Source organism: Piliocolobus tephrosceles, chromosome 20, assembly GCF_002776525.5.
Source record: "Piliocolobus tephrosceles isolate RC106 chromosome 20, ASM277652v3, whole genome shotgun sequence".
Taxonomy (NCBI): domain Eukaryota; kingdom Metazoa; phylum Chordata; class Mammalia; order Primates; family Cercopithecidae; genus Piliocolobus; species Piliocolobus tephrosceles.
The window spans coordinates 46,129,013-46,155,973 of NC_045453.1; the positions used below are offsets into that span (position 1 = coordinate 46,129,013).

Sequence of the window (26,961 nt, forward strand, 5' to 3'; positions counted from 1 at the left end):
ACTACTATGAACAATTATAATGAACAAATTGGATAACATAAAAAAATGAATAAACTGCTAGAAGCATACAATCTAACATGACTGAATCATGAAGAAACAGAATATCTGAATAGACTAGTAATGAGTAAAGAGATTGAATCAGCAGTCAAAAAACCTCCCAATAAAGAAAAGTCCACAACCAGATTACTTCATTGGTGAATTCTACCAAACATTTAAAGAAGAATTAATGTCAATCTTACTTAAACTCTTCCAAACAAATTGAAGAGAAGGGAACACTTCCAAATTCATTTTATGAGGCCAGCATTACCCTGATACAAAAGCTAGATAGGAACACTACAAGAAATAAAAATTAAAGGCAAATATCCTTGATGAAAATAGATATAAAAAATTTCAACAAATTACTAGCAAATTCAACAGCAGTTTAGAAGGATGGCGGGATTTACATCTGGAATTCAAGGATGGTTCAATATATGGAAATCAATAAATCTGATATATCACATTAACAAAATGAAGGATAAAATCATATGATCATCTGAATATACGCAGAAAAAGCATTTGAAAAAATTAACCACCCTTTCATGATTAAAAAAAAAAGTCAACAATTTGAGTACAGGAGGAATGTACTCCAACACAATAAAGGCCATATATGACAAGCCCATAGCTGTCATCATACTTAATGGTAAAAAGCTGAAGGCTTTTCCTCTAAGGTCAAGACAAGATGCCCTACAAGACAAAGATGCCCCTACTCACCACTTCTATGCAACATGGAACTAGAAGTCCTAAACAAAGCAATTAAACAAGACAAAGAAATAAAAGGCATTCAAATCAGAAAAGACGAATTATGACTGTCTCTATTTGTAGATGATATAATCTTATTAAAAACCTTACAGACTCCAACAAAAAAATGTTAAAACTAATAAATTCATTGAAGCTGCAGAATTCAAAACCAACATACAAAAATCAGGTGCATTTTGGCCGGGCACGGTGGCTCAAGCCTGTAATCCCAGCACTTAGGGAGGCCAAGACGGGCGGATCACGAGGTCAGGAGATCAAGACCATCCTGGCTAACATGGTGAAACCCCGTCTCTACTAAAAAAAAAAAAAAAAAGTAGCCAGGCAAGGTGGCGGGTGCCTGTAGTCCCAGCTACTCGGGAGGCTGAGCAGGAGAATGGCATGAACCTAGGAGGCAGAGCTTGCAGTGAGCTGAGATCCGGCCACTGCACTCCAGCCTGGGCGACGGAGCGAGACTCCGTCTCAAAAAAAAAAAAAAAAAAAATCAGGTGCATTTCTATTCACTAGCAATGAATATCTGAAAATGAAATAAAGAAAACTATACATTTATAGTAGCATCAAAAATAATAAAATACTTAGGAATATATTTAACCAAGGCAGCGAAACATCTGTAGATGAAAACTGCAAAGCATTGATGGGAAAATGATTTAAGACACAAATAAATGTAAAGGTATTCCATACCTATGAATCAAAAGAATTAATATTGTTAAAATGCCCAAATACCTAAAACAATCTACACATTCAATGTAATCCCTATCACAATTTCAAGGACATTTTTCACATAAAATGAGAAAACAATCCTAACATTCATATGGAAATACAAAATATCCCAAATAGCCAATGCCATTTTTTCTTTTTTGCTTCACACTTACTGACATCACACTTACTGATTTCAAACTACATTACAAAGCTATAGTAATCAAAACAGTATGGTACTGGCACAGCAACAGACACACAGACCAATAGAACAGAATTGAGAAGTCCAGAAATAAACCCATGCATACAAAGTCAACCAATACTTGACAAGGTAGTCAAGAACACAGAATGGCAAAAGTATAGTCTCTTTAATAACTGATGCTGGGAAAACTGGATACCCAGATAGAAAAGAATAAAATTACACCTCTGTTTTATACCACTCACAGAAATTAACTTGAAATAGATTAAAAACTTAAATGTAAGACCTGAAACTGTAAAATTCATATAGAAGACATAGAAAAACAACTTCTTGATATTGGTCTTGGCAATGGTTTCTTGGATATGACATCAAAAGCACAAGTGACAAAAGCAAAAATAAATAAACAGATTTTCTAAATAAACTAAAAAGCTTCTGCACAGAAAAGGAAATAATCAACAAAGTGAAAAGGCAACATATAAAATGGGAGAAAATATTTGTAAACTATATATGTGATAAGGGGTTAATATCCCAAACATATAAGAATTATAGTAAAACAGATTATCTGATTTAAAAAAGAAAATCTGAATAGTCAAAAAATAAGTAAAGACTTTGAGTCAGTAATCAAAAACCTCTCAACAAAGAAAAGTCCAGGACCAGATTAATTCACTGGTGAATTATACCAAACATTTAAAGAAGAATTAATGCCAATCTTACTTAAACTCTTTCGACAATATTGAAGAGAAGGGAAGACTTCCAAATTCACTTTATGAGGCCAGCATTATGTTGATATCGAGACCTGAATAGACATTTTTCCAAAGAAGACTTATGAATGGCCAATAGGTATGAGATAAGGTGCTGAACATCACTAATCATCTGGGAACTGGAAATCAAAATCACAATTAGATATGACCTCACGCTTGTTGGGAAGACTTTTTTCAAAAAGGCAAGAAAGAGTTAACAAGTGTTGGTGAGGGTGTGGAAAAAAGGGAACCTACACTGTTAACAGAACTGTAAATGAGTACGGCATTATGGAAAATAGTATCGAGGTTCCTCAACAAATTAAAAATAGGATTACTAAACGATCCAGCCATCCCACTTCTGGCTAGATATCTGAAGGAAAGGAAACCAGTAGCTTGATGTCTGTACTCTCATGTTCATTGCAGCATTACTCATAATATCCAGGACACAGAAACAACCTAAGTGCCCATAGACGCATAAATAAATAGAGAAAAATGTGATACACACACATACACACACACACATATATCTCACATTTGTATACATAATATGTGTACAATGCAATATATATGTATAATGGAATATTACTCAGTCATAAAAAGAAGGAAATCCTGCCATTTGTGACAACATGGATGAAACTCGAGGGCATTATGCTGAGTGAAATAAGACAAAGACAAACACTGTGTGATCTCATTTATATGAGGAATCTTAAAAAGTTAAAAAAAAAAAAAAAAAAAGACTTCTATCCTGAGCTCTATGCTTGGAATGAGCCCAGCAGTGGCTTTGTCTGTCTTCCTCAGTTTTAATGCTAGTGTCTATATAATTTCTGGCACATATAACATGTGCATTTGAAGCATTTGTTGAATGTATGAATAAAACCATTTATGACTTTCTTAGTTATGCAATGTGCGGTAGGGTAATGGTCAACTGATGTGCTACTAAAGATCCCCCTGCCAGTCATTAGAGTTAGCGGAAAAAAAAATAACTTTACTCAATTATATCACTTGTGATCATGTTTCCATTTTCTAGTCTCAGTGTAGTAGTTTTCATTGTGAAATACATACTATATTTCCTAATATAAAGTACAGTGCTTTCACATCTTAACAGTGAAATAGTGAATTGTTACAAAATTTTTGTTGGTCAGGACATGATGATAAAATTTATCATACCCATATAGGCATTAGCATCAAAACCAAAAGTACTCAAACTTGCAGAATGAGTTTCAATGACTTGGGTTAAAATCTCTGAAAAATAATAAATATGGAGGGAGTTGGTGAATCAGGAGTGTTTTAACAGCCTCTAAGTAGAAGCAAGAAAGAAAAAATAGGCTAACTCTATATGATAGCAAGACAGACTTAAGTCTTAAGAGGCTTACAAGCCAATGAGTTTTAAATTCTTTATGGATTCTCTTAAATTCTGAACCATCAAAGATATTGCAAGAGGACAATATTGTATAATAAAAACAGATATTGATGACTTTGATTGAAAGTGATTTAGAAGTACGACCCTGAATCTGAAGTTTTAGCAATACTGTAACTAATTCCTTTAGCCTAAAATTTTCTTTCTATGTATTCTCAAGGGTGATATATGAAAAAATTCTACATCTTGTTCAAAGAGTTTTTTAAAACATATAAAATAAAAATCCTAAATGATAAATTATTGTGTCTTACTTTAATAAGCAAGATTTTAGAAAATTTATGAATAATATGTAAAATAATGGCACATCTTACAATTGAGGCATCTTAGAAGTACACCTTCATCTATAGTGTGGGTACAACTATATTAAATGTAGAATAGCAGTACTTGCCATAAAACAATAGCAAGTAAACTACAACCTCAGATGAAATTGGAAGCTACTGCCCTACTCTGATACTATCTTAGTATTTTGTCACTGTCTATCAAATATATCAAATAGTGAACAATAACCAATAAGTGAGGTGGTAAACAGGTATAAAAGAGCAGTTTTAGGCTGGGCATGGTGGCTCACCCCTGTAATCCCAGCACTTTGGGAGGCCGAGGTGGGTGGATCACAAGGTCAAGAGATCGAGACCATCCTGGCCAACATGGTGAAACCCCATCTCTACTGAAAATACAAAAATTAGCCAGGCATGGTGGCATGCACCTGTAGTTCCAGCTACTTGGGAGGCTGAGGCAGAATTGCTTGAATCCAGGAGGTGGAGGTTGCAGTCGACCGAGATCGCGCCACTGCACTCCGGCCTGCCAATAGAGCAAGACTGTCTCAAAAAAAAAAAAAAAAAAAAAGGCAGTTTTGCCTTCAGTATACTGTCAAGAAAAATTGTCTAAGACTTGACAAAGGATAAAAGAGATCCCTGGATGTCACTGTGGTGGAAGGTTTGGTGTTGCCCTCCAGACTCTCTGGGATTATCTGGTTCTTGTAGTAATGAAAATGAGATTTGTTCATATCAATGAAAATGAATTTTGTCTGATAGAAAGAAAGGATATGTTGTATTGTCCTGTATGATATTAGCCAGTTTGGAAATTTTCAGTGCTCCTGAACTGTGTGTGTTTGTATGGATATATTCAGTGTTTCTGAATGTGTATATATTATGAATCCATGTGCATATCCATATAGCCATAATTCATAACCAATATACAGTCATGCATTGGTTAAGATGAAGATACATTCCGAGAAATATGTTGCTAGGTGATTTCATCATGCAAACATCATAGAGTGTACTTACACAAACCTCGATGGTATAGCCTACCACATACCGAGATTATATGGTATAGTCTATTGCTCTTAGATTATAAACCTGTACAGCATGTTACTGTGCTGAAGACTGTAGATAATTATAACACAATGGTAAGTATTTGTGTCTAAACATATCTAAACATAGAAAAGGTACAGTAAAAATGTATAATCCATAATCTTATGGGACCACCATGACATATATGTTCTGTTATTGATAAAAAGTCACTGTAAGTTCGGCAGAGAAGAATAACAAGTTCAACATTTAAAGACAGAATTCCACTTATGCGAGTGATCTTTTGTTTTTGCAAATTACTTTGATAAGCCATGTGGTTTGATAAGCCACATGGTTGTAGAATCATATAACTCAGGGCAAGACCAGAAGGACATAGGCATGATACAAAGTTAAACTGTAAATAAAACTGGAGTGTTGAGAAGGGCAAGAAATCAAGAAGACAAAGGGTGATACAGGATGTAGCTGGATGCTGGAGACTTAGAAGAGATGGTCTCTGAAAATTCCCCACATGGGCATGCACAAGTTAATAACAAGTTTTGATGCTAACATTCACTTAAACCCACACACATCCTTGAGTTTATGGTACTGCACGGAGTGAAGGGATGAGAGGTGGTAGTGGTGTCTGAGTGGGAGCCATAGTGAGAACTAGAGACAGATTAGGATAAAAAGGAAAGGCAAAGGCTGAAGTGAGAAGTCACCAGAGGCAAGAGCTTGGAGCCTGAGAGTAGAAGACATAAACCTGACAGCAAAGAATTCTCAGAGATATTGGAAGGGATCATAGATTTCTCCTAACGTGAAAAATGGAGGTTCGGGGCAATATTTTTCTAAATCTTTAAAGACAAGATGATTGCAGCAAGCTAGAGGATTTAAACAAATTCAAGAGGCCTGCATAACTTTCTTACTGGGTAGATACATATGAACTTTATACATGTATAATCTAACTTTACACACGTACACATGCATATATGCTATCCACACCAACATTATTATGGTAGCAGTGAATATACCTTTTATTCTTCTATATTTTTTAACTTTAAAATTATAGGTCAGTTATACAGCATAATTTGAATGAACTGGTTCTATATGTTTACATTGCATAGATAGATAGATACATGTAGAAAACTTAAGCAATTTAGCTTAAAACTTTATAATTTTTATGTTCAAGATACTTAACCAATATGAGGAATTTCATTAGACACTAAAATATTCATAAAACCCAAACAAAGACCAACATTTTTAATTTAACGGATATCCTAAAACATAATTTTGGTTGTTGAATTCCAGATTCAAAATGTTATTAAAAAAGAAGAAAACAAATGGTAAAACTGCCCTAGAAAACTAAATAACGGTGCTACCACTATGAATAATAGGGCATTACTAAACTTGATTTCATTTGAAAAGAGATACAAAGACTTTCTGAAAGTAGAACGTTCCAGTAAGTTTGTTACTCAAGATGCAAGTGTATACAGTATTTTGCATGAATCAAAAATATGCCTGAGCAATGACTCTTTATAGCCAAGAACACAGCTTGTATATGAAGGCCCAAGTGTTAAGTATTCTATTCCCAGGGACATGTCCACTGTGCTATCGTGTAATACACAGGTATTCTGTGTATGGCAACATTGCTAGTGCAAGGTCTGCTTTTCAAGGAGAGAAGAAAGGGCTCTGCCAGCAATGTAAGAATCCTATGAGAAATGGAAAACACCAAGGGCTATACAGGGGTGCCTTGTGGATGAGATAAACCTCTAATGGATTTGATTGGTAGAAGAAGAAGAGAAAGTCGCTCACTTGGTATGTGTTCACTGAAAGATGAAATCGTAGCCAGAGGAGTTGCAAAAAAAGATGTTTCCCACATGGACTGAGAAAGATGGTGATGGAAATCCAGCTTGGTTCTGAGCAGAGTTTCTGTGTAAACCCACCTTGAGCTAAAAGGCATTCCCCTCCCTCTTTAAAGTATCTTCAGGGAGTAATTAGCTGTCCAATCATTGATAAGCCCTAATATATTTGGGTGATTTTTTTTTTTTTTTTTGCCTGGCCTAGGGCGCCTCTATATTTTTATCAATAGGGTACAATAACTAAAACTGAGGAAAACCTATGATTTCAGCTTTCAGCATGGCTGACCATTGGCTCCCATGCCATCGCTCTTGTTTCATCAAGAATGTGGTCCTTCAGAGTTGGCCTTCTAAGAAAATTTGTAAAACTGGAGAACCTTATAACTGCAATTTTGAGTTCATGCCCCTTATTATTACCCTAGAGACTGGGGTTCTTCGAAGTTTAAGCATTGCCAGGAATCACACAGCCAGGGCTAGAAGCCATGGCTCTCTGTACACTACGTCTCAAGGTCATGCTGGTCAGACCACGCTTGGTTCAAAACATGAACCTACGGGCATGATACTTTACACTTGTCACTGGCTTGTGCTTAACTCTTTACTTGCACGCCTGCCCATATGCATCTTTTTCTAAGAAAACATTAAACCATAATATACTTCAAGTCTCTGTCAACATTTTGTTCAATCTTGGGTAAACAGACAAAGGATTACTATTCTACACTACACTTATTAATTGATATGAAAAATTATTGGGACCAAATGTATTCGTTCTGTGTAACACTTAAAGAAAAAAAATCCAATATATATCATAAACATACATGAAAATTTTGTGAAATAATAACACAATGTGGATATAGTTAGGATTTCATGTCAAATATTTCTAAATTCACCTAAATTACAAATGTAAGAAAGATGTTTTAAGGCTGACTATTTTATTTATTTTATTTTATTTTATTTTTTTTTTGAGATGGAGTCTCACTCTGTCGCCCGGGCTGGAGTGCAGTGGCCGGATCTCAGCTCACTGCAAGCTCCGCCTGCCGGGTTTACGCCATTCTCCTGCCTCAGCCTCCCAAGTAGCTGGGACTACAGGCGCCAACCACCTCGCCCAGCTAGCTTTTTGTATTTTTTAGTAGAGACGGGGTTTCACTGTGTTAGCCAGGATGGTCTCGAACTCCTGACCTCATGATCCGCCCGTCTCGGCCTCCCAAAGTGCTGGGGATTACAGGCTTGAGCCACCACGCCCGGCCAACTTTATATTTTATACTAAAACATGAGATCCTTTTCAGAGAAGATCTTCTATAATATTACTTTCCTATTTGGTTATTAACCTAAATGATGTTATTCCACTGGATTTCATATGTGTTGCAGGTCCTGCTGGGAAATCATAAAACTGGGCTCATTTAGGAAGAGGCAATGTGGCTATATCAGAAAAGCCTCCATATGTGAAACCTCACTTTATGCCTGTTGAAATTTTTGTATTTCAGGTCTCCCAGGGACATGTCCATTGTGCTATTGTGTAATTTTATCAGCATGAACTTCTGCTGAATATTTTTCCTTCTTTTCAAAATCCATATTTTAGTAGAGCTAACTTCGAAACTTAATGTTGCAACATCTGTGCCCATACACCTGGGAGCCATAGAAGATGTATCCTGAAGATTATCTACATTTTCTAATCTTATAAAATGCTACAAAAAGAGAGAAAAAGGTTATATATTTTTCCTGGTCTGGATTTTTTTTTAAAGGAATCACTTTCTGCCTCCTTAAAAGTATTCTTACAATAAAGGAGAACGAATACTTCTAAAGCTATAAAGAATATCTTTACAAATGTAATAAAATACTCATTTGTTTTGTTTACAGATAATTCTTAATACATATGTACAGCTTTCCATTAAGATACTATTTTGTGAATACAAAATCTGGAGCTATAGTCTCGAAATGTTTTCAAACAAGACTTTTTAATAACTAAATAAAAAGAAAGTAAAACAATTGCTACTTTGAGTTTATTTACTACTTTTCTTTTTTGGATCTATCAACAGCTCAATGGTTTCTTTTTTAATAAAATAGAAGTTCTGGTTTTATTTATTTCTCAAATGCAAGATTGAGATACTGACAAACAAGAAAGTGTTTATGAATGGAGAGAAATGCCTTCCACCTGGCTTCCTTCTATTAGTTGTTTTATCTCTTTAGAATAAAATATGCAGCAATGTAAAGAGTTTTGAGCTGAGCACATCAAAACTGCCTGCCTGAGATGGTGCTGCCAATCAAATGGGTAGAACTAGCTGTTGTTGAAGGATAATGTAGAATATGTGACTTTCTACAGATTCAAAATAGTGAAGAAGGATGATGAATGGACTTAGGGAAATCACATGTGGATTTTCTTGACTTTATCATCAATGTATCAAATTATGATGAATACTAAATACGGAGTGCATTCTATGTGTCACACATTGTTTTAATTGCTTTGCACATTTTACTCATTACATTTTCACCATACATATATGTGACAGGTACTTTTGCCATCGTCATCTTACAGATGAAGAACCTGAAGCAGGTAGGTTAAGTAACCTGTCCAAAGTCACCCAGCTTATCAATGATGGAGCAGAGCTACTGCAGAGCACCATGAGTCTACATTGCCTCCTTTTCCTATGAGTACTGTTCACATAGGGAACAAAATAGCTTTTCACTCTTATTTTGATGCAAAGTATAAGATGACAAATAGTTTTATAAAATATATTTTGAAAAATATTTCTATCTTCACTCCAATCTATTGGCTTCTTGCCCTGAATGCTGCCTTAATATTTACGGAGTGTTCATTCCTCTTGAGTTTTCAGAAATCATTATAATGCTTTTATTTTTTAAAAACAGTATAAAATTATTTCAAATTTAAACACCAGAAATATTCAAGGCAGGGCCAAGTGAAATATCTATGATAAAGATGGGAGAGAAAATGTGGTTAATTCAAGACTACCAGCATTGGCAATCATCTTACAGTGAAAAGTCAAATTTTAACAAAGAAATTCAACCTCATAGTTGCTAAAAGCAAGGAGCAGAATTTCACCTTGCTTTTTTCCCACATGCTATTCCACCATTATCAGAAAAAGATTGGCATATTTACAAGGAAGAGAGGAAAGGTGGGTATTTACTTCTTCAGTCATCAGAGTAGTGTTCAATGTTTGGGAAGGCTCTGGGAGAAGGGAAACATGTCAATGTGTGCTGAATGCCAGCTTTTTTCTTATAGGTCAAGTCAAAAAGAGGAAAATGTACAGCTGTTCAATGTTCCTCTTTACCATTTGCATTTCTTGAAATGCAATAAACAAAGCAATTTCTGCTAGAGAGAAATTAAGCTAACACGCACAGCATTGTCTGTTTTACATTTTAAAACTGCAATTGAAGAGAGAAATACCATGTATCTGATTCTGAGTAAGGGTTGTATCAATTCTCAGTTATCAATATTAGACATGAAATAACTTCAAATATACCCTTTATTTGACTTGACAGGAATGTGGAGTCGTGAGTCTGAACTAGGATTTGCAATGGAGAAAAGTTTATTAGAGGCATAGACATAGAGGAATGTCGTACTGTAAATGCAGTCAAAATTTTAAAAGTGTCAAAATCTCTAACATGGTTTAGCAATTAAACTGTGTCAATGCCCTTGCCAGGAAGAGTTCATAATTTGGAAGCTGTAGTTGCTATTGACCTGATTTTACAATTGAGATCATGTCTGAGTTTTAATTTGGAAACAAAATTGATCACTGTGTTCTTTAAACAAGACCTGTCAAGTTATTACTCTGCAACTGTTTTGAAAATACATGTTTATTTAAGAGCAGTATGATTTAGGATATACTGTGACAAAAATTATTTCATGAGCTTCTTCTAAGAGATTGCTTTATATTTAAACATTGAATTCTTTAAGTTCTTCAATTAATCCTGAATTACTCAGAATAATTTTTACAAATATATTCTATCTTCACTCCAATACGTTGGCTTCTTGCCCTGAATGCTGCCTTAGTATTTATGGAGTATTCATTCTTCTTGAGTTTTCAGAAATCATTATAATGCTACTTATTTTTTAAAACAGTATTCAATATGATTGCATCCTAATATTAGCAAACAAACTTGCAATTTAGGTTCATATGACTTGCTTATTTTACATAAATTGTTTCTTTCATCACTACTAAACGAAGGAAGACAGATGAAATCCATACAAAAAGGTCAGTCTATTTGCTTTAAAGCCATTTCAGACTTTTTATGAACTTTATCCCTCTAGCCCATAATTTTGATTTCTTATAGGCTTTCTCAATACTGTAATTTTAAAAATTTAAATTGAATCTAAATCAATAACAAAAACATCCTTATGCTATACGTAGTTGCTATAAGTCTTCCAAGTATCTTATTTTGCTACTTCTAGATTTTATTCTACTTTCAAAAGGAGATTTGGGCTTAAGGAAATGTTCATTTTCCCCCTTTACAAACTGTAATTGCATGAGAATAACTTGATGGTTGAATCCTAGGCAGAAAACCACAGAAACTTTCTATTCTTGATGGGTTAATTTAAGAGCAGTCCTACCTTTTTCACCTTCTTTTTCTTCTTGGTCATCTGTTAATGGAATCACTTCTGGTTTCTCCACAATCACCGCATCTTCTTGGTTTGATGCAAGTTCTAAAAAGAATGAGACAGACAGACACTCAGGGATGTTTTAGTTGGAATCACTGAGAGAATACAGTGACTATGGCATAGAAAGTTAGAGTTCTTTTTTCCCCCTTCAAGTTTCCATAGGTACACCAAGTTGAGCACTGTTGTTATCCTCCAGTAATCATTGCTTAAAACACACACACATGCCACTCACACGCACAGGTATATGCAGAAGTCATGGTTCACAGTTTCATCTCATTCTCCGATAACAATATATTTTGGTTTCAGTACCTTCTGTTTCCATATATGAGCTCTGGGATTCTGTTTCAATTTTTATTTCATTCTTCATTGAATCATTCTCTTGTCCTGTTCAAAACAGTGATTGAAAAATAAAAGAAATGTGATATGCATGACCACAGCTTTATTCCTGACCTTCAGAAACCATGCTTTAATCGTGCATGGAGAGATAGAGAACAGTTTTGAAACCAAAGTGGAAGGCAAAGATACAATTTTTCTAATCGTCAGGTTTATATCAATTATCTTTCTGAGAAATAGCCTGATAATTTAGGAAAAAATGGTTTTTTTTTTGGAAACTGATTTGAAACTGCCATACTTATATAGCTTATCAATGCACAGGATGTGGATAGAGAACAGAACCTGGAAATTTTCAAATTTTACAATAATTTCTGGGCTGTATGGGTTAACTACATTTAATTTCCTTTTAAGATACAAATATTTCCCATAGTGAGGATTCCTAGAAAATGAAAACACTACTTGCACTTTCATTTTTCCATCAACAGAGCATAAAAAACTTGAGTCATGTGGGCACAAGGGAACTGGGGAGATAACAGCTCAGCCATTCTCTTAAGACACACACTAAATACAGCAAAGGTCAGGAGAGAATTCAGCCAATTCTTGATTACTCTTAGGTTGATTATCTAGTAATGGTTTTTCTTCCACACCCCTTGGCTTCTCCTCCTACCCTCCCCTGTAGAGTTTAAAACATTTAAGTGCTCATTAAGAGAGGAAATTGAAATCTGTCCATTTTGCCTTAGGCTAATGAAAGATTTTGTACTGAGGATATTTACCTATGGAAATTATTTTAAAAAATTCTAGAGCTAGGGTTGGTTATAGGTGCAAAGCAGATTGACAGAGTGTGGACTCTGCCTGAGTCCATCCCTGTGGTGGCATTATGGTTTCAACTTGTCTCTACTTCTTCCTCTAAGAGGATTATATTTCCCTGTCTGTGACAATGTGACATGCAGTGGCCCTTGTGGGGCAAGTGTATGTTCCCACCACATTGACACAGGTCTGTTCATGTGACTTGTTTAGGAAGTGGCACTGGAACAGACATCATGCGTACTGCAACCAAGCAGAAGCCTTCAGATCCATTGTATGTTGGCTGCAGCTCTTTTGCTCCTAAAAGACCTGTTCCTTCATCTAGATCCTGAAGGGAAAGCATGTGGAACACAGTCAAGCAGGGCTGAAAAGAGACACAACCAGCCTTTGTTGTTGAGCCCCCAATGAGATTTTTGGGGTTATTTGTTACTGCAGCAAAGCTGACTTATATAACTCCTCATCTTACAGTTTCCTCTTTGATACAACTATTTTTAAACTGCCCATGATACTACGTCCCCTTGATTCATTCTCTGCTAGCAGGACCCAGATAAGGGAAAAATCATGCCTTTTGTGTGATATCCACTCCTCCTGAGCTCAGTTTTAATCCAAAGGATCCAATAAAATAATTAAAACTAAAGCATGTTTATCTATTTGATCATTGAATATAAAAACCTCAAGAGGTTTTTGATGATTTTCTTTCATCACTCCTGAAGTTCAATGAAATGCCATCTTCATGGTTCTGCAAAATATTTCGGGTTTCCCACTTTCTAGCCTCCTGCCTTCTTTCCTCATTTAGGGATATATCATCTGTCTCTTGGATCTTTCATTTTCTTCTCCTGTATTCTATTTTGTGATTTGATCGCAGAAAGGCCTTTTAAAATTTGAACTTGATCAAGACCTTTCCACTTTTGAAAAACCCGTTCATCCTCATTCTTCCCCATTGCCACGCAAAGTTGTAAGGTTAGCTGAGAGAAAGGACGAGAGAGAGAGAGAAAGAGAGACACCGAAGGTCAGGCGAGTAAGTTTATTAGCCTGCCCGGCTGCCCCATCAGGCAGAGGAGGCAGCCTTCAGTTTACAAAATGAGGCGTTTATGTGGTGGAGAGAGACCCTGGGGTTGTTTGTCAGTTAACTTTACCACATATCATCTCGTGACCAGTTTACAATATAGGAATTTACAAGAGCATGTAACTTAGGTTTATCCACATTTCTCGCGACCTCCCTCATGCCACCCGGAGGGCTGTAAGCAAGTCTGGTGACCTTGCTTAGTGCCTAGATAAGGGTCCAGGAATGCAGTTGCAGAGTATTCGGGGTAAGTTTCAGCTGCATTGTTCGGGGTGGGGGTGGCAGTCCTGGGGCAGCTTGTCCCTAACAAAAGTATGGTCCATGGACAAGCAACATTGGAATTACCTGAGAGCTTTTCAAAAATGCAGAATTTCAGGCCTCATCACAGACCTACGGAATCAGAGCCTGCACTGTATAACAAGATGTCCATGTGATTTGTATGCAAGTTAAAGCTTGAGAAGCACTGGCCTAGAAGATGTAAGTGAATCTGCAAATTATTGATCCCATAAAAAATGCCAGACAGTCCCCAGATACTTCACACGTATCATCTCTAATCATCACATTACCCCTGGAAAGTAAGTGCTGTGATCTCAGTTCTGCTTTCAAAAATCATAACCAGCTCTACCTGACTACAATCCCTCTTTTCTTTTTGTTTTGCCTGGAAATGTCTTTATTTTGCTTTTTAGCTTTTAAAATTGAGATCTACTTGCATACAGTAAAATGTACAAACCTTAAGTGTACATCTTTATGATGCTTTAGATATACACACATGAATTTTCCTGTATCATTACCATCCAGATCAAAAACGATTCTCATACCAGTGGCTTCCTCCTGTTCATACACCCACCAGGTAACAGTGTGGTGTGTTTTAGAAATTCATTTAAATGTGACATGCACCATATGCTCTTTTGTATTTTAGGTTTTTTTATAACTGTTGTCTGTGAAATTAATTCCAGTTGCTGTGTGCATCAATTGTTCATTCTTTTTCATTGATATATACTATTCTACTGTCTGCATATACTATGTCATATGAGTGTTGAATTGTTTTCAATTTGGTGCTATTATGAATAACACGGCTAAAATAAAACTGCTTGAATGTTTCTTTTGGCAACATATTGTAATGGACTCATATTCCTTGGGTATAAACCGAGTGACAGAGAACAAGTAGGTTATATAAGAGAGAATATATATGTTTAGCTTTACTAGATCCTGCAAAACAGTGTTCTAAAGAATTTGTTCCGTTTTACACTTCCACCAGAAATATATAAGGATTCCATCTGCATCCTTTATTCTTTAGATTATGTCATGCTACTATGGGCCACAAAATATGCAGCAGAAAGCAATTTAAAATCTTTCACCTCAACCCAGTTTCCACCCTTATCACCTTTGGATACTATATAGAATGATGATGACTGAACTATTGGTTATTCATTCTACAATGTATTGAGTGCCACCAGTGGTAAATATGCCTGCTGCTGGAGTAGATCTTAAGTAAGATAGATACAGTGCTTGTCCTCAAAAAGCATACAGTTGCTGGAACCAAGCATTATATGTGAAAAAAAAAAAAGTCTATTAAGATATAAAACAATTTCCACTTTCTGAGGAAAAAATCACTTCAAGCAGATTTTTGGATTATGGGAAACTGTGTTGAATAAAGACTATATTAGACAACAAAATGAAGGCTGAAATACTCTCAGTAAATTAAATGAAACCAGGACATTTAACAAGGATTAAGGTAAAAATTCTAAAATCGAGTTTATAAAATCAGTCTCAAGAACTGGGATGGGAGGACTTCAACCCCATTTCTGATAAAACTAGGGCCACGGGTTTTGCATTTCAGATCTGCTACAGATAAGTCTGGACCACAGAATGACTGCATGGAGAGAAGGATTCTGTTATAGAAAGTAAAGGCAATATCTTTAATTAATCTCTTGGCAATGTCTTGCTTGGAGAGCCATTTCCCGCTATGCAAACAAAGAATGTACTTAAAAATTAAAACATAATATAATTATGCTGAGGGAAAATACTTTTGTAAAAGATATATTCAGAAAAACAAAAACTATAGAAAGTGTCTTTGTATTTACCTGAAATATAAGAATTGGTGGGTAAGGAAATGAGAAGATTGAATGAATAGAAAATTGATGGAGACATTAAGAAACAAATAAATGTTTTAGATATCAAACTCGAGTTCACTAAGAAAGCAAGGGTAGTGAGCAAAATGAAACATAAAATGATGATAGATATAGAAAATAGAAAATAGCAATGAATTTCTAATTTAAGGATTACAGAAAGTCTAAACAGCAATATTTCATCAATCTGAAGGCAACCACTACATATTATGAGGTTTAAAAAGATTGTAGAAGGTAAAATGCAATTTCACTTTTTTAAACTACATACACAGGACATGTGTCCTTATACACATTTATATTATTGGGGGCAAAAACTGAAAGGCTGTATCTCAAATGTGGTTGTTGAGATTTAAATTCATAGGATTTTGATTTTGCTAACCTGCATTTTATAACAATTGCATATTATATAATTTAATAATTATAATGAAACAATTTCAAAAATAGGGAAAAATATTGAGTGATAGCTTAGAAGAAAAAATTCTAGCTAAAACATATGTGTGTGTAAGTTAGGTGTCTAACCAAATCTAATTACTTTTTCTCAGTCTCTACTTGCACTGTAGAAACATTTGAGAAATAAAACTTTTAAGCAATTCTTGTTTCTGCTTAATGTCTCTCTCTTCTGTCTTTGGGCCAAATCACCTATCTTTTCCTGTGCTCTCTATATACCAACCTAATGATCATTTTCTAAATATATTACTTTATTTCTTGCCTTTGTACTTACTTAGCATATGTTCCCAATGGCTGAAATACCCTTTTTCTTCCTTTCCTATATGGAAAATTATCCTCATCTTTCACAGCTAAACTAGCAACTTAGTTTTTTTGTATAGCATTCTCAGAATCACTAGGCAGAATTAATCATTTTCATATATTTGCTTGTTGAGTTCTTTTGCCCATTCATCTATTTAGTATTATCCTGATCACACCGTGATGTAGTTGTGTCTGTGTTTGTCTCTCTTGTTAGATTAAGAGAGAAATTTTGTTTTATTCATATTTTCCTTCCCAGCACCTATTTAATACGAAGTCATCAATCAATGTCTATTTCACTGGACCTCTATTAGAGTACTCATCAAGGTCTGTAAATAGTCATTAAGGACTATAACTTACTTTCTCTTGCATCCTTTAACAACAACGTAGAGTCCCCTATGCTACTAAGCACTCTACACATTATATTTGTTACAGAGAACCCTGGAATGGGAATAAAGATAACTGGATGTTTTAGGCAAATCACAACCTTTTTGGCCTTTAATTTCATCATCTACTGAAAAGAAAAAAGGCCGTGGAACTAGGTAATCTCCTAGGTTCATGGCTATGTCTTCAGATGAAGTTTCCAGTCACATTGATGTTTGTTTATTGGGTGGCTGATACTGAGGGGAAACCTTCACTGTGATTGAGTGAGATTCATTCTCTATCACAGTTGATATAGGGAACTGGCCATTGCACCTAATCATCACACCAGGTCGCTGCAGGGACTTTTAACTCACTATTTGTGACCCGACTTTGTCTATACCATGAAGGGAAAGAGTAGAGCATCCAGAGATGGGAAGTGGCCAAAATCTGTATTCCTGTGTGTCCCCTGGTCCCAGTGCTCCACTTGATAAATTTGCAGAGGAATTCAACCAAGAATGAGAAGGTCACCATTCAACAGAGCCCGGGGCACTGCTGAAAAGGTGGGCCTGCTTAAGGTGGCACCTGAGGCTGTTGATGAACGCCAGGGAATGTCTGTGACTTATAAGGCTTGACCCTTGACTTTGAGGATAAAGCGCCATTTCGAATTTTCTCTTCCTGGCCCTCTAAATGTCTCTCTTTCTCCTGATTTGTTTCACCTGTGTGCTTTATATATTTTGACAATCTTTTCTTGAAATAGAAATATATTTTTTTCTCATCTTTCTTAAATACAGTTAAAAATGGGGGAATAAACAAAACAAGGTGCCTAGCTTTGAAAACGACGCAGGCTTTGGCCTACTGCATAAAGACAAGGTATGCCTGAGTGCCTTGCGCTGCACCCAGGCCTGCTGTGTGTTAATGACTCCTCCAGGGCTTCCAGCCCATCTGCCTTTCTCCTCAGTGCATGCAGACCTTACACATTCCATCTTGCTTTCTTGGTCCCATGGGGGCAAGCTTTATGTTTCCCTCTTCATATGCAGACTAGCTGAATTCTCCCCACTGTCCTCTGCCCTAATCCCTCCTGGCCGAGGAAACAAAAGAACACAAAGAATTCCACAGTTTATGTACATATTTTTCATGCAGTGAACTCAATCAGCCATACTTATGGGAGGAGACCATTAGAACAGATAATCCAAAAATTCATTTGCTTTTCTTTAGAAATAGATCACATGACTGTTTCTTGGAGCCTTGGTAATTAAGTTTGGCTCAAGCTAATGCTTTAGGTTTTAATTAATTTGCATAAAAATTGGTCTGGGGACATCAGTCTAGATTTCAGCATTTTGAGGGGATAAACCTAGACTCACTTTATAAATGGACTGTTTCTGAACAATGGCAACAACAATATAATTTTATTGCTTGCAGATTATTAGATGCTCAAGTTTTCTTAAGAACAAAGACTTTGTTTCTTTGACGCTTGTGTTGAAGAAATCATGTAAATTGTGTCTTTTCGTTAAACTTGAAAGTTGATTGCTGCTAATATTCAAAAATCTACTTTTATAAAAATGTCTAAAAATATCCCAGATTAAGAGCAAAAGTTAAGCCTAGATTAGTGTGAATTTGATTATCTTCTAGACATCCTTGGTTTTCTCCTAGAGCCAATAAAACTTACTTTCCTATTGTAAGTTATTTTTAAAATTATTTTTTTCCCTTGTAGTTACAAAAGAAATGCAATTTCCTTATTGGTTACACTAAAAATGCATACAAGCATTGAGAGTTGTGGGTAATTTTATGACTAAGGGATGGCCAGTTTTAATATTGTGAGGTGTCATATTTCTCTTGTATATGTGTATACACACATAGATGCAGACACATGCTCAAATATGTAAATATATGCTGGGATCAAAACTTATTTACACTTTGAGTCCTGCTTTTTCATTTCATATTTTAATAAGCATCATCCTCTGTCATTACAATTGATTTGGAAATCTCATTTTTAAAAGATACATAATATTCCATGTTATGGGTGAACTTTCAGGTGTTTACACTTTTTTTTCTTTTGCCATTCAACATCATATTGCAGTGAACATTTCAGTGAATAAATATCTCCATAGTCTGGGTGGTTGTTAGTTTAGGATAAATCTCTGAGGCATAATTTTTCCATCAAAGTATGAACATTCTACCTTTTATTAGGTTTTGCCAAAATTGCTGATGAGGAGGTTATGCCTTTCAGTCTCCCACTAATATGATGCAGGCATGTTTGGAAATCCTATTTCCACTAATTTTGTATATTTTCAACTCCCCTGAATCTTACCTCGTTCAAAAAGAGAGGATACTATTTTATTTGCATTTCTTTATATAATAAAGAGATAGGGCATCTCTTCATATTTATAATGACTGTATATCTTCTTTTGTGAATTATAATGGAGTCTTTTGTCCATTTTCCTCTTAGATTGTTTCTGATTTTTCTTATTGGTTCACACATACTTTTTTCAAATAAAAAAATTAGCTCTTTGTCATTTAGGTGAGAATATTTTCCAACTAGTTTTCATTTTTAATTTCATTATAACCTTTATTTATTATGTCAACATTTATCTATTACAATTTTGCTATTTTCCTCTTATGCAATATACTGACATATGCATACACATTATAGATATGCGTATGCCTGCATCTCATAACATATGCATACCATCCTGTGTCTGCCAGTATGTGTTCACAGTTAAAAAAGCAGCCTGTAATTTTTTTTTATTTTGTTGTTTTTTAAAAATACTATTTTTGTAGAGCGGTTTTAGATTTACAGCAAAATTGAGAGGATGGTACAGAGATATCCCATGTAACTCCTACTGAAGTCCATAACTTACATTAAGGTTCACTCTTGGAACTGTTCATTCTATGGATTTGGGCAATGTATAATGAAATGTATCTACCATTATTGCATTATACAGAGTATTTTCAATGCCCTAAAGATCCTCTGTACTCCTATTCCTCCCTCCCTACCCCACAACTCCTGGCTACCACTGATCTTTTCATTGTGTCCATGGTTTTGCCTTGCCAGAATGTCATATAATTGGATTCATAGAGTATGTAGCCTTTTCACACTGGCTTCTTTCACTTAGTAATATGCATTTAAGTTTCCTACATGTCTTTTCATGGTTTGATAGCTCATTTCTTTTTAGTGCTGAATAATAATCTTTGGTTCTTTTACTCTAGTATTTTTATAGTTTCATTTTTATGTTTCATCTCTGTTCCTTCTGGAATTTATGTTGGTGTAAGGAATGAGGTTGGGATTCAGTTTATTTTTCCAAATGGCCAACTAGTTGTTTTAATGCCATTTATTGAGTCATCTGTCTTTGAAATGTCAGCCAGAGTATGTGCTGAAATCCCAGATCTACTTGGGTCTATTTCTAAACTCTTTCATCTGTTTCATTGACCAGGCTGTCTATTCCTATAGCAAGGACTACCCTGTTAAGCACATTTTTCAAACATTCCATGTCATTCTTAGTCTATTTGTTCTGTCATTGACTAATAATATTGTATCTGGGAACTCCTCATTACATTTTCAACAGGTTTTTATTTGTATTGTATCTTACCATATCATCTGACACATAAAACCCCATCATTATATTTCATCAGAAACTTAAATTGTTATCAGTATCAAATAACCAACTCTTTGTCACTGGAGATTTTTTTGCTAGAATTCTAACCAAATAGATTCTAAAGTAGTTCTTCATGTTTTCTTTTGATGCTCCTTTCCCAAATATACATTTTTCTAACTTTATACTTTTAAAGCTTTACATTTGTATTGAGTTTAAGTCAATCCGAGTGGCTTTTACATTTATTAAAGTAACCTAATTACACTTACTGTCATAACCATTTGCTTGTGTTTCTGTCATCTTATTTGATACATTAGGCTTTTGTTACGCTGCAGGTTATTACTATTATTTGCATTGTTGAGTATATTCTCATGTGATCTCTTTGGGGAATTTAGAAAGTAAGATATCTTCTTTTAATTTTATTATTATTCAATTCTATTTGTGATTATTGTACAATTTTTCAGAGATATTCTGAAAGGTAACATATTGTCAGAATCCATAACATGGTAGGATTTTTAGTTTTTGAGCCATATTTATGGAGTCAGGCTAATGTGTAACTCCTCCTACTGCCAGCCATAATCTAGTTTTACAACAACCTCTGCCATTGATGCTTCCTTTCTTTCCTCCTTTCTTGATTCCCTTCCTCATTTCCTCTCTTCCTTTCTTCCTCTTTTAGCCAATTTTATAAAATTGCAACATACATATAGAAAAGCACACAAAAATATAGAGATCTCAATTAAATAACCAAATACAAATACAAAAACTATATATTTTTATGATAACTATCTAGCCAGGCCGCTCCCTCATGGCCCCATCCCAGGCAGTATCTCCTCTCCAATCACCAAAGTTTAATCAAAACCCTATCATAGTGATTATTACCTAGGTCTTCTTTATTGTTTTATCACCTAAACAAGGCTTTCTAAATGTTAATTTTTTTCCTGCTTTTTGAACTTGATATATATGAGATTATGTAATAAACAATATATGCTTTCATACCTTCTCTGGTTTAATATTACATTTGTGAGATTCATCATGTTTTTGCATGTCATTGTAGTTTCTAGTTTCCTATGAGACCTTTTATTTATCTTTATTTTTTTTTCTTTTTTGACAGAGTCTTGCTCTGTCACTCAGGGTGGAGTGCAGTGGTGCTGTCTCAGCTCAGGAGGCTCATTGCAACCTCAACCTCCTGGATTCCAGCGATTCTCCTGACTCAGCCCCCTGAGTAGCTGGGATTACAGGCACCTGTCACCATGCTTTGCAAATTTTTGTATTTTTAGTAGAGATGTGGTTTCACCATGTTGGTCAGGCTGGTCTCAAACTCCTGACCTCAAGTGATCTGCCCACCTCAACCTCCCAAAGTGCTGGGATTACAGGCCTGAGTCACTGTGACTGGCCTGATTTATCTTTATCTTTGCCCTCTGTCTATAACTTGTAATTTTTCTCTGCTTGTTTTGCGATTTTTCTCTTTGTTGCTGGTGCCAAATAAATTGATTATGATGTGCTTAGGTGTAATTTTCATTATGTTTCTTACACTTTGGGGTCATAGAACTTCTTGCATATGTGGGTTCATAATTTCATCACATTGACACATTTTTAATCACCTTTACTTCAAATATTTTTTCTGTCACTTCCTCCCACATTCACCCTCAGAGATTAACATTCATGTACATTGTAATTACAACCACCCTTCAAGATGTCTCATAGCTCATGAATGCTCTTTTTTCCCTTAGTTACTTACTCTATTTGGATGGCTTCTATTGCTACATGTTCAAATTCTTTAATCTTTTCTTCTATAGTATCTAATCTGCCACTGTTCTCATCAAGTATAATTTTTAATTCAGGCACTGTGTTTTGAATTCCTTGAAATTCAATTTGGATCTTTCTATAACTTATTTGTCTCGAATTAACATGGTCAGTCCTAATTTTAACTTTGTTAGTACATGGAATAGTTATAACAACTTTTAACATGCCCTTTCATATTAACTCTATCATCTGCATCATTTATAGTTGAGTTCCATTTATGGACTTTTCTTTTCCTGTGTGTCATACTTTCCTGCTTCCTGTCAAGAACTATGAAGACTCTGAGATTTTACCCTGCTTGAGCCACAACTCCATGGATGCTGACAGAAGACAAAGACTTCTGGTCAAAGATAAAGAACAGTTTATTATTCAGAGAAATCACAGTAACCAGAGTATTAGTGTCTGTTCTCTGAGTCCTGATTCCCATATGGTGCCATAGGTGGACCAGCCGATTCCTGCACACTCAGTGGGTGATATCATAGGGGAGGAATCTTGAACTTAGAGAATGTATTAGTCTATTTTCATGCTGCTATGAGAAATACCCAAGATTGGGTAATTTATAAAGAAAAGAGGTTTAATGGACTCACAGTTCCACATGGCTGGGGAGGCCTCATAATCATAGTGGAAGGCAAGGGAGGTGCAACTGCATGTCTTACATGGTGGCAGGCAAGAGAGTGTGGGAAGGGAAACTCCCCTTTATAAAACTATCATATCTCTTGAGGCTTCTTCACTATCATGAGAACAGCATGGGGAAGCCCACCCCTGTGATTTAGTTACCTCCCACAGGGTCTCTCCCACAACACGTGTGGATTATGGGAGCTACAATTCAAGATGAGATTTGGGTGGGGAGACAACCAAACCATATTAGAGAATCGCAAGACTCTCTGAACCTTTTAAAATGCACAATAAGTATGTATGCTCTTTAATTTGAAGAGAAACATGATCCTTTTCAAAGATACAAGCAGTGCCTCTGCTCACAAAATATGCAGAAATATGAAAGATGCATGGAGAGTTGTCTTGCAATACTTCTTTGCATGCCTGGTAATTTTGTTGATTTTACTTTGTTGGGTATGAGATATATTTATAATTTTTATAAATATTTTTGAGCGTCATTCTAAAATGCAGTTAAGTTACTCAAGAGATATTCTGATCCTTTCAAGTCTCACTTTTAAGCTCTACTGGGGAGGACAGAAGAAGCAGTTAGTCTATTGCCTGTTTTGCTCCACTACTAAGGCACAAACCTTCCGAGTTCTTTAGGAATGTTTAGGCTTTCCAGCCTGGCTGGTGGGAACAGGCACTTCTTCTAGCCCTGCGTAAGCTCCAGGTATCACTCTCTCAGATCTTTTTTAGTGTTCCTACCCAGTTGAAGACTGAGGGGTTCCTTCTGTAGACCTCTGAGCATTCCCTCTGTGGAGCTCTCTTCTCTGTAGAATGCTACCTTGCAAACATTAGCTACCTTGGCCTCCCAGGACTCTCCCCTCTGTCTCCTCAATGTGGAGAGTTTGCTGGGCTCCCCCTGGGTTCCTCCTCTCTGCACCAGAGCCTGGAAACTCTCCAGGCAGCCAGCTGGGCAATTACAGGGCTCACCTCATTTCCTGACTGTCAGGGGCCACTGAGACAAAGTTTCCACCCTAATTGGTACTTTTACTCTTCATGTTAATGGAAAAACATTTGAACACTTAAAATTAATTTACCTCATTCCAATAAATGCCATTATTGTGGTATATTTTAACGTTATGCATATCTTAACTCCATAAGACATTACTGTCAGTACTGATTTATACCATCAATATTTATCTAGACTTATCCAATAATTACCATTTACCTTGCTCTTAATTCCTTCCTTTATCTTTGGCCTTCTGTTTGGGATTAATAGCTTTCTACTTGCAGAACACCAGAATTCTCTGGTGACGAACTCTGCCTTTCTTTTTGGTCCAAAACGTCCTTCATTTACCTTTATTTTTGAAACATACTATTCCCCTGGGTTTAGAATTCTTGGTTCACAGCTATTTTGTTGTATTATCTTCTCATTTTCATTATCCATATTGAAAAGTCAGCTATCAGTCCAAGTGCTTGAAGATAGTTTTTAAATGTTTTGTTTCTCTTTGGTTTTCAGGAATTTTACTATGATGGGTCTTGTTGTGGATTTATTTATTTATATTATTTATCATATCTATATTTCTGTATATTATTTATTTATTTACTATGATGGGCCTGGTTGTGGATTTATTTATTTATATTTATTCTGTTTGGAGTTCAAAGGGCTTTTGAAACATTTGGCTCTGAGGTCCTTCATCAATGTGGGAAATTTCTCACCACATTCTTCAACTATTGCTTCTGCCCAATTGTCTCCCTCCATCCTGTCTGGGACTCCAACTGTACTTGTGATAGACTTTGTCATAAGATCCTTAATACCTTTTTCCCTTTCTTTAGTGTTTGCCATCCTTTTTTCCCCTACTATTTTTAATTTTGGGTACATTCTGACCTAACTTCTAGTTCAGGAATCTTCTTTTAGCTGTGTCTAATATGTTGGTCAATCATAAATTCATTCATTGAATTCTTAATTTCAGTTACAGCATCATTTACTTCTAGACTCTTTCATTGCAAAATTTATTTTGTTTTGAATTCCTAGTTTTCAGCTAAAATTTCCAATCTTATCTTTATCTCCTTATACATACTCAGCATAATTATCTTATACTTTGTGTTTATAACTCTAATATTTTCAGCTCATATGAACTTACTTCTCTTGCCTTATTGTTTTGTTTTTCATGTTATCCTTTTTCCCTCGTTTTTTGGGGTATTTTTTATGTGTGTGCAGGACATTATATTTTGCAAATTATTTATATAAATGATTTGAAGCCTATAACACTCTTTTTCAATCCTGGTAAATATTTTACATTTGCTTTCCTGAGGGGACTAGCAATCTGGGCTGGTCTTAACTTAATGTGGGGATTGAGATGATTTGAAGCTGGGCAGCAGTCCAAGGCCAATTTACTGCTCATTCATTCTTCCTGCTAGGATACATATCTTTGGGGTTTCAACCCCAAAACAGAGAGTTTAACAGGGGCCATAGCCTTTTTCAGCAACGGAGCTCCAGACACCTTCTGTAGAATCAGCGAATGCCCTAAGGTAAAAAGGTTTTCAAATTCTGGGCTAACATATCTGGAGATTCATTGCTTCCCAGAACTTAGCTTTACAGTTCTTCAGTATCTTATTAGGTCACTAATGCCTTTAAATAGTCTCTCTCTCTCCATATGTATATGTATAATATATAATATATAAATATATGTATTTTTGTTAGTTGTCTTCAGTAGGAGAAATGGTCTAAGTTAGACTTTCATTATTGAACGCTAGTCTCTCCTTTTTCTCATTTTCAAACAACACATACTATAAATTTCAAAGTTAAAGACATATATTTAGGTAAGTCATTTTGATCCTAATTTTGAATAGTTATTTCAAAATTATTTGATAGAACATAATTATTTCAACATTTTCATACATTTAATTAGTCTCTTACCATATAGTCCCTTTCAAATGTGCCTTCCTCAGTCTTGAGTTTTGTCTTCCTTTCTATATTTATTGTTTTTGCTCAGGCCTTCTGTTAGTTTATTCAGAAAGGATAACTGGGTGGCATATTTTCTTAATCTTTGTATTCCTGAGAAAATATTGCTCTGACTTCATGTATAAATAATAACTTCATTAAATATGGAAACTGTGCCCTTTAGAGCTCTGGAAACTGTGACTCCATTTTCTTCTAGCTTTTAGGGTTGTGGAAGAAGAAAGTTAAAGCTAATCTGATTCTGGTGGTTTTAATTACTACCTGATTTTGACTATGCTTAAAAAGCCTTTATCATTTATCTTCAGAAATTCCATGAAGCTATGCAGATGTTCTGAGTTTTTCCTTTGCCTATAAATATAATGTGTACTTCATGTTTTGGGTGGAAGAACTGCTTTACATCAGGAAATTTTTTTCTGTTATTTTTCTAAAGATTGTTTCATTTCTGTTTGTTCTATACTCCCTTCTTAATATCCCAAGAATATGTGGATTTAATCCCCTGCATTTATTCTCCATGTTTTTCAATGAAATATTTATTCTCATTGTTATAACACATTCATCTCAGTGTTTGCAAACCCAGTGCTTACAGAATTCAGGCAAGTAACAATAAACAAAATAAATGAAGTCAGCCTGGCACAAAAGTAATGAGTGATGAGGATTCTGGAAAGCAAAAGTGTCATCTAAAGATGGCAGCTACTGATCAACTGGTATTCAGTGCTAATAGAGTGTTACTGGAATTCAATATTTTTCCAGAAAAATTCAAGTCTGTGGGTTTTTTTTTTTTTCCTATTTCACAGCAGAAGAAAAGAAAAGCTAATAAAGGATTTCACAACTTACCATTGGGATGATCTTGGTCACACACAGAATGATCTGTCACTTTGCCGCCTTTTGTAATACTGTCATCCTTTGCAGAATCTAACAACAACCAAGCAAAACCTTTGGTCAGCATTTTTAAATTGGAAATAGAGCAGCTTTCAGCACTAA

The 26,961-nt window shown here is 35.4% G+C and overlaps 1 protein-coding gene across 6 annotated transcripts in view; it reads right to left on the reverse strand.

The window, feature by feature from the left end:
- MACROD2 (mono-ADP ribosylhydrolase 2) overlaps positions 1-26,961 on the reverse strand; it is a 2,106,139-nt gene that overhangs the window by 55,131 nt on the left and 2,024,047 nt on the right. For 5 of the 6 annotated variants that reach the window (XM_023217826.3, XM_023217825.3, XM_023217824.3 and 2 more), the window contains 3 exons: positions 26,815-26,892; positions 11,905-11,979; positions 11,548-11,640 (listed from right to left, as the gene is read on the reverse strand). In XM_023217826.3, the coding sequence (XP_023073594.1) occupies positions 11,548-11,640; positions 11,905-11,979; positions 26,815-26,892 (246 nt within the window). Of the gene's footprint in view, positions 1-11,547; positions 11,641-11,904; positions 11,980-17,028; positions 17,110-26,814; positions 26,893-26,961 lie in introns of all 6 variants that reach the window. The other variant, XM_023217827.2, reaches the window with a different exon arrangement.